The sequence below is a fragment of the Quercus robur genome, chromosome 4 (genome assembly GCF_932294415.1).
Source record: "Quercus robur chromosome 4, dhQueRobu3.1, whole genome shotgun sequence".
Taxonomy (NCBI): Eukaryota; Viridiplantae; Streptophyta; class Magnoliopsida; order Fagales; family Fagaceae; genus Quercus; species Quercus robur.
This window is the reverse complement of record NC_065537.1, coordinates 34,496,930-34,505,944: the sequence shown is the minus strand read 5'-3', so window position 1 is coordinate 34,505,944 and position 9,015 is coordinate 34,496,930. Positions and strand designations below refer to the sequence as shown.

At 32.4% G+C, this 9,015-nt stretch overlaps 1 protein-coding gene across 1 annotated transcript; it reads left to right on the top strand.

Moving 5' to 3' along the window:
* Positions 1-751: 751 nt before the first annotated feature.
* Positions 752-3,820, top strand: LOC126721182 (protein DETOXIFICATION 41-like). Its single transcript, XM_050424210.1, has 8 exons — positions 752-1,157; positions 1,456-2,000; positions 2,175-2,261; positions 2,347-2,403; positions 2,547-2,785; positions 2,871-2,989; positions 3,201-3,287; positions 3,451-3,820. Exons 1-8 carry the CDS (start codon positions 846-848, stop codon positions 3,520-3,522), a joined length of 1,518 nt encoding a protein of 505 aa, XP_050280167.1. The 5' UTR covers positions 752-845; the 3' UTR covers positions 3,523-3,820.
* Positions 3,821-9,015: the final 5,195 nt, after the last annotated feature.

Here is a 9,015-nt window from a genome sequence, read left to right as displayed (position 1 = left end):
GTGTGCATGTGAAATGCATAGTTTTTGCATATTTCTTGAGTACTTTGATGATTTTTTTCCCCTTTATTATCTGATGCTTTGTTGATTTTCAGAACAAGATAAAATTTTTTTTTGTCCTATGGGATGTTGATCGAGTGTGAGTTTGGGAAGCGTGTTTTGTGCGGGTGCGTTTTTTTAGTGAGTCATGTGCACTGTTTATAGGACTTACAAGTATTTTTTTCAGCAAAAACAACTTTAAAACTGGGTCCCACGACACTATTCATATATTTAAAAATTATTTTGTTACAGTGTTTTTAGTTTTCAACAATAGAGAGATTCTACGTTCATAATATTTTTACATCATTTTCACTACAAATCACAGGTGGTTAGTTGTTATTAGTTTAAATTTGAACTTAATACTAAGATTACTTTTTTGCCTCAAAAATAATTACCAGTAACAACCTGCCACTTATAATTTGTTATAAAAATATTATGGACATATCATTTCTCTTCAAGAAAAAGCAGTATCTAAACAGACCCTGATTCGAAAATGACATAAATTCAAATAAATTATTATATAAGGTATGCTGCTGCTAAAGATAATTCTGTGGTAGGTGCCAATAAAGGTAAAAAAACAAAGTCTTGTGTTAGTTTTATCTACCAGTACTAGCACGTGGGTTGGATTGGTTGTTGAGGAGTAGATTTGGAAACTGAATAAATCATTAATCACTTCATTTATAAATTATTATTATATAAACCCCTGTAGCGCTTTTATCTGAACTCCAAAGTATTTGTTAATACAAGTCTTCCGAGTTTACGTTTCAAAGTACGAAGTAGTGGGGACTGTGCAGTAGGACTTCCAAACTATGGCTCACCCGGAAGATCAGCAGCCGCTGCTAAATGGGCTTCACTCAAATACTTCAATTTCAGACTTGAAATCAGATGCAATTGAAGAGTTTTTAGAACACAAGCCAGTGTCAGTCCGATGGTGGATTCGTTTAGTGGGGTGGGAGTCGAGGCTCCTCTGGATTCTATCAGGGGCTTCTATTATTGTTTCTGTATTCAATTACATGCTTACTTTTGCCACTCTCTCCTTTACTGGGCATTTGGGTTCATTAGAGCTTGCTGGGGCATCCGTTGCTAGTGTGGGAATTCAAGGTCTTGCTTATGGGATTATGGTACGACTACTTTTTTTTTTTTTTTTTTTTTAACTTGAGAATTTATATGTTGCTTGTTTTTCAAAGGAACGGAGCTCTAGGAAAATTGTTATTTCACATTTACCCATTTCAAGACTGTCGTGCAAACCACACAAATATTGTGGATAATGAATGTCTGCAATGTTTGTGTAGTGTGAAACGGGGAGTGTGAGACAATTACAATCCAAAATTCTAGTTACACGTTATATGTATATATATTGTCTTTCATTATATGTTTCATGTATGTAATTTTTTCTTTATGATTTAAAAAAAACAACAGTTGGGCATGGCCAGTGCTGTGCAAACCGTGTGTGGACAGGCATATGGGGCCAAAAAATATGGGGCATTAGGCATCATATGCCAGAGAGCAATAGTTTTGCATCTGGGAGCAGCAGTACTCCTTACCTTCCTCTATTGGTTCTCGGGCCCAATCCTCATAGCAATTGGCCAATCTGAGAGCATAGCTGAGCAAGGCCAAGTTTTTGCACATGGTTTGATACTCCAACTCTATGCATTTGCAATAAGCTGCCCCATGCAGAGGTTCCTCCAAGCACAGAACATTGTAAATCCTCTGGCTTACATGGCTGTTGGGGTATTCCTCTTGCACATCTTACTCTCATGGTTAGTGGTTTATGTTTTGGATTATGGCCTTTTGGGTGCTGCTCTTACGCTGAGCCTGTCTTGGTGGATCCTCGTCATTTTAAATGCACTTTACATTCTTCTAAGCCCCTCTTGCAAAGATACTTGGACTGGCTTCTCTATGAAAGCCTTCACAGGAATTTGGCCTTATTTCAAGTTAACTATTGCTTCTGCTGTCATGTTGTGGTATGTGACTGCTCTCTCTTGTTTAGCTGTAAATGTTTTTGTCCATGTTTTTATACAAGATCTAAAAGAGTATGAACATGATGCGAAATAATGTGGATATTATTGAATGTGACAGTTAAAGCCCTTTTGTTCTTACACAACTTATTAAGTGGGCTTTGTCATATGTTAATGTAGTTTGGAGATATGGTACAGCCAAGGACTAGTATTGATATCTGGGCTCCTTTCCAACCCAACAATCTCACTAGACTCGATTTCAATTTGGTAGGACCACACTATTATTCTTTCTTTTATTTTCTTTTTTTTTTCACTAGCATTGTTATCTAACTCGTCAATTTCTGTGGCGCAGCATGAATTATCTGAATTGGGACATTAATTTCATGTTAGGCCTATCAGCAGCAGCCAGGTTTGTGACAAATTTGGTGGATCAAATAAAATTAGAACTTTCGCTAATTAGTTTGCACCCCGGTTTACTTTTCTGGGCAAGAAAAACACATAAGTAGTAATAGTCAAATAAACAAAATTGACGAGTTTTAAGGGTGATTGCAGTGTTCGAGTGAGTAATGAGCTTGGGGCAGGGCATCCAAAGGTGGCAAAATTTTCAGTATGGGTGGTGAATGGCACCAGCCTTCTTATTAGTATAATTTTCAGTGCATTGGTTCTAATACTTCGGGTTGAATTAAGCGAACTCTTCACAAGTGACACTGAGGTTATTGAGGCAGTGTCAAAATTGACTCCATTGCTTGCCATTTCTGTTCTGTTAAATGGAATTCAGCCTATACTCTCTGGTTAGTAGATGAATGAAATTCACTTATTTTAATTTAATAATAACTATTATTATATATCATCTTCATTCTGTTCTTAACTTTTCAGGTGTGGCTATTGGAAGTGGATGGCAAGCTATAGTAGCTTATGTTAACCTGGCCACTTATTATGTAATTGGTCTCCCCATTGGATGTGCTCTTGGCTTCAAAACTAGTTTAGGGGTAGATGTAAGTTCAATCTCTCTCTCTCTCTCTCTCTCTCTCTCTCTCTCGTAACAATGTAGCCAAGAACTTCCTAGTTGGAGGTAAGCCATTAGGCCTGTTATATATGTTAGCATAAACATGACCGAACCACGTAATCCTAGTATACTCTCTCTTTGCTTCCGCATCTTCTACAATTTTCTAATGCTCTCTTAATTTTAACGGAATGCATTTTCAGGGGATTTGGTGGGGAATGATTATTGGAGTTCTTCTACAAACAGTGACTCTTATTATTCTTACAGCCAGAACCAATTGGGACGCCGAGGTAAATAAAATACTTTTTTTTACTAAAATATCATTTTATGTTAAACTATCATATGAATTTCATTAAAAAAAAGAAAGAAGAAAAAGATATCATATGATTTGCATTAGCGCAATGTTTTGTCAATGATCATTTTCTTTATTCTTATTTTCTTTTGGGTGTGTAGGTTCAGAAGGCCATTGACCGCTTGAAGAAATCCGCAAATGAAGAGGCCTTAGAATTGCTGACCAGCATTTAGTAACTTAAACCTCTTGAAGGACAATATTAAGCTTTCTTTGTTCTTATTTTGTTTTTGTTTTTTTTTTTTTTCAAATTGGTCTGGACATTTTATGTTGTTCAGTCCTAGCGTTAGTTACACAAATCTTAGACACCAGTGACATTTCTTGTGTCAAGAATCTTGCAATTCAATGGCATTAGCTATTCTACCTTGGGAGAAAATTTTAGTTTTGAATTCTTCTCCCCCACTTGATGTAACAGTTAAAAAATACTGAGTTTTTAGTTACGAAAAAAAAAAGTTGCAAGTCTCATTTTCGTCATTATCAATTGCTGAATCAATAAACTTCTATTTAAAATCAGTGGGAGTGATGGAAACTGCGCAAGAGACGTGCTTGAGAGAAACAAAAGGTTAAGAAGTCCAAATCACCAGAGAAAAGTTGGGAAACAAATAGTGTGCAACTATTATTTTTCTTTTTAATTCTTCCCCGGCTTTCTTTTTGTGGAAAATTATTTTGTACTCTCAGAGTATCATAAATGTGTACTCCTCACACATGAATGGTGAGTCCCACTAATTAAATTCATGGTACGACCCACCATTCATGTGAGAGAAAAAAATATGCATTTATGAATATTCTGGGAGTACCTAATAATATTCCCCTTTTTGTTATCACCGTTCTTTTCCGCCTTTACTACAAGATGGACATTCAGACTGAGGTTATCAGTTTCATTTTGTTTCGACCGGTCACTAAATTGGTACACTATACTCTCTTATCCCATTTTGTTTAAATTCTAGTCTGTTCCAATATATTGGTCTTTTATTTATTTTTTATTTTTAAGTTATAGTCTTTTTTGAGAATCCGGTTTTGTTTTTGACGGGTATTATTATAATTTCATTTGGTTTCTTTAATAATGTAATGATTTTTATTTTTTGGCATGAAACCAAATCTATATTGTGTGTGTATATATATATATATATATAATATCTAAATGTTATAGTATTTATTATTATTACACTTCTATTAAACTATATCAACAGTAATATCATTATTTTCTTTCCGTTAATAAATAAAATTATTTTATTTTCATTCTTTTTTTTTTCTTTTTTCTTTTAACGCTTCAACAGTTTTCACTTCAGCTTCCATAACACCTATGATTCTGTCTCCACTATTTTCAACTTCCCATGTATACTCTTCAATGCTATAGACTCTCCCTCTCCTCACTTCTTGCCTCTTCCTTGGCTCATTGAACCCAATTAGTTCATATATGTTTAGTTGCCACCGTCCCTATAAAATCGAAGTGATGATACATAAACTATTAGACGTCTTCTATCTCTCTTAACCGGACGGAGAATGATTTTGGACTTAACTCCTACCAGGAAAAAGCTCATTTCAGAGCAGCAAACCTTTTTTCTTGATTGGAGATATCGTCTATTCTTTAAAACCATACGGTATGTTAAGCGTGTTTTATATATTGAAGTATTATTTATTTAAATCTCTTTTACAATGAATTGCTGCCAATATTTGCTCTCTCTTTCAATGCTAAAGATAATTTCAATATTTTCAATTCTATGTTTCCACACGTTTGATAAAATAACTATAAGAATGATTAAAAAAAAAAAAAAAAAACAAAGATGGTCATGTTCATGTAGAAGAAGAGATAGGAAGAATGAATATTGGAAAATACTATCTATAATATATTATAAAAGTTGGATCCTATAACTGGTGGATGTACACAATTATTACAAGTGACATAATATTCTATCTATTTAGAGTGATAATGACAAATAGTGCCACATGGTAAATGACAATTTGTTCATAACTTTAACACATTTGACATTTGTCAATACATATGGCAATGACATGGCTAAATAAATTAAAACATAAAGAAATAAATGCATTGATTTAAATTATTATTTGTGAGCATTAATGCATTACTTATATGGTACAGTTTTTTTTTTTTTTTTTTTTTCTAAATATAAAAAATAATTAAAATAATAATAACCTTAGTATTTGATAATAACATTAGCAGATTCTAAAAAAACAAAATAAAAATAAATATCCTTAGCAGTTAGCATAATTAATGGAGCTTTTATGATATATATTGAAGGTCATTGAAATGGGAAGGAAACTTTTCAGCTTTCAACATATAAATTAAAGGAAAATTAGTGGCATTATAATACATTAGCATTAATTTCCTATAATAATACCCTTCCGTAATTAACATTAAATGCATAATAGCCAAGAATTACCAAAAAAAATACTAAAAATGTTCCTTTGACAATGGCCTACGAGTAATGCTACAGCCCCAAAATATTTTACAGAATTTTTACAAACTATTAATGTGGCAAATTCTTACTAGTTCTAATCTGGGCCAACCACTAATATCACCTTTTTATTTACCAATAATTATTTGGAAAATGCTAAAGCCACATAGCAGTTTGTAAAATTTTTGTATCTATAGCATTACTCATGGCCTACCCAATAATTATCACAAAAAAAAAAAAGAAAAAAAAAACTTCCGAAAGGAGAGATGGCTAATTAAACCAATAATTTAAAAAAACTACAAAAACAATTTAGTGGCATCACAGCGCTTTTGCATTAATTTCTTTTAATAACCCAACACTATAATTATTATAAAATTCAAAATGGCTAATCTCTATAAAAAATAATAAAAATTCAAAATTATTATTTTAGATGCGTGCAATACAATATATTTATAATTAAAAAAAAAAGCTTACAAATTAAAAGGAGATAATTACTACTACATATTATTTGATTAAATCTACCAAATTCTTTTTTTAAAAGATTAACATTGCAAATGACGTAAAAAACAATTAGCAAGGTTACCATGAAACCTCATCAGGGAAGATCTAGGGTTGCATAACAGTCTTTGGTTTGGTTCCACTTTGATTTAACCTTTTGTCTACTTTAACATATTCATTTAGTAAGCACTATATATTTGAATGTTAATCTCTTAATTGGGTATTATCAATTTTTTCTTCACTTGCCCAATCCAAAAGGTACATGCTCTTTTCTTCATTAGTTGTTTTGATGAATTATTTATTGTTGGGTTTGATTTATGGATTATGTTTTGTTCATTTTGATTTTTTTTTGTTTATAAAGTTTCACCCACTAGTTGTTTGATATTTTATGTTTACTGTTTCTTTCTCTTAATTTCAAATGTTTGGTTACTGATAAACCATAGAAAAAAAAAAATCTACATTTGTCTTTGATTTTGTTGATGCTAATTTTTTTATTAATATAGATATCTCTTTTACTTTGAATTTTTACAAAGTAAAGGAGCTTTTCTTGGTTTCTATTTCTTGATTTCTCTCTATTTAATTGTTTAATAAATTGTACGAAAATAATCTTAATTTTCCTTGTGTTTGCTAACATATCTATTTGTAAAAAATAATATCACAATGAAAGGTTCTCTAAGTTTGTGCATATAGATCAAAGAAGAGAGTTTGAAACTTCCAATGGTTGCTTGAAGGAATCTTCCTTCTTTATCATTTACCGGAGGATGCCTATTCTAGACAACCCAGTTTGTATTTTTATATAAGTAATAGTTATATTAAATTAAAAAAAAAAAAAAAAAAAAAAAAAAAAAAACTCATGTAAGAAACAATAGATAATGTGGGGGTCAAAAATACAAAAATAAGAGAGCTATTTGGATGTAATTGATCTACACAACTAATTTATGGAAGAGGGTGAAATCCACAATGGGAGAACTAAACAACTAATCAAAGATAAAAATGACTGAATCACTGCTTTATATATATGGAAAAGGTTTTCCCAAGGGTGTACAAGGATTTAGAGGGATGAACATTTGTGGAAACTCTTCTTACTCTTTCGCTCTTGTTCTTTTCTCAATTTTTTTGAACCCCCTACCTTGTTGCTCTTCTCCTCCTTTAATATCCCACCTCCTCCTCCAGTTGTCCTGCCCTTTAGCTAGATTTTGGGGAGATGCTTCTCCCATTAGCACCCTTACTGCCATTTCTTGATAATGAGACAGATTTTGGGGGTGTCCTCCCTGTTCAGGCTAGTTAATCAGCATTTAATACAGCCAACATTAGGTTAGAGAAGTTTTAAATGCAAAGGTGATTCTTGCATTGGGTTCTGCATTTTTCTCGACATGTTCTCATGGTGATTAGATGGAAAGAGGCCTCTTTGGCAACACGGGTGGGAATTCCATTCCTCGGTTGGATTGCACTTTCTTGGGAACACGAGCTTCGCGGATCTCCTTGGCATTGTCCTTTGTGACTCTGTGAGAGACTACGCCCCCTGAAATTGATTGGTTTGGGCCAAACCCACGTGAATGGGTGGAGTCGTGTTATTGCCTCTCAAAATGGAGGTTCAACTAATTACATTTTTCTCTTTAATTAAGAGTTTTACAATGGAGTCACAACTTATTTAATTATCAAAATAATAAGAAAACTGCAATTAAAAAAGTCGTCATTTTATTAATTTGGGAATCAATGTATATTGATCATAGGAAATTATATGACTTTGGTCTTAGATACAATATAAGATAAAATACATGGTTTTGTTTTCTAATTACAATCTAGAGATTGAAAATTACATAGATAAGTACTTGACCTACTAACCCTTAATCTAAGCTATATTATAAGATGGGAAGGTGTTAGGCACCCACCTTACACGATGAAACCAGTCTTCTAGACTATAGTGGCCTACATTCTTGTCATATTATCCAACATATTATCAATCAATTGCATGTTCGTTGTGTTGTTTGAATTTAATGTGTTTGCATGTGATAAACCCTAACTCTATTTATTAATCATTACATTTGGATTGAAAAATAAATTTTAGTGAATGTGTGTAAATAGTGGTATTCTAGATTCAAGTATTTGGAAAAATTATGAAATTAACATGATTTTTCATATTTTGGATATAGATTTAAGATCAAAACTAATGTCATGCATAAACATGTGATGGAGAACCAAGAACACATAAAGAACAATATGAACAACATTCATGCATGTCAAGAACATTCAATCATATTTAAATAATCCACTAGCATGATCTAATCTTAAATTCACATTATAGGAACATTAAAGAAGAAAAAAAAAGGTTAGGGAAAGAGATTATACCTAAGGGTGGAGTAAAGGAGAAGAACTAGAAGATGAAGAGTGAGTCTCATTCAATACTAATGACTTGCATAATTGAGTGTAATTTATCACTTCTCAACTTTAAACTTTAGTCTAATTTTATTTATTTTGTTGATTTTAGACTTGATTTTTGTTATTTAAATTTTATTCCAGATTTGAAGAAAATAAAGATTTATTCAAATAAAAGAAATGTGAAGCATCTAAAGAGAATATTTTTGGCCTTGGAAGTTGGCAAGAAAAAGAGAAAGTGGTGCTGAACAGAAGAAAAAAGAAAGGAGGCTCTGAAAACAGAACCAACAAAAAGAAAAAGAAGCTGAAACAGTGGTGTGGGCTGAACTGAAAAAGGTTTTGGGCTGAAGCAAAAACGTTTTGGGCTGAAAAAAATGT

Bases quoted from the DNA above. Each gene is read 5' to 3' on its own strand.
- LOC126721182 (XM_050424210.1), top strand. From the start codon at position 846: ATGGCTCACCCGGAAGATCAGCAGCCGCTGCTAAATGGGCTTCACTCA. The intron at 2,001-2,174 runs GTATGTGACTGC...ATGTTAATGTAG, and splicing joins GCTTCTGCTGTCATGTTGTG to TTTGGAGATATGGTACAGCC. The intron at 2,262-2,346 runs GTAGGACCACAC...TCTGTGGCGCAG, and splicing joins CTAGACTCGATTTCAATTTG to CATGAATTATCTGAATTGGG.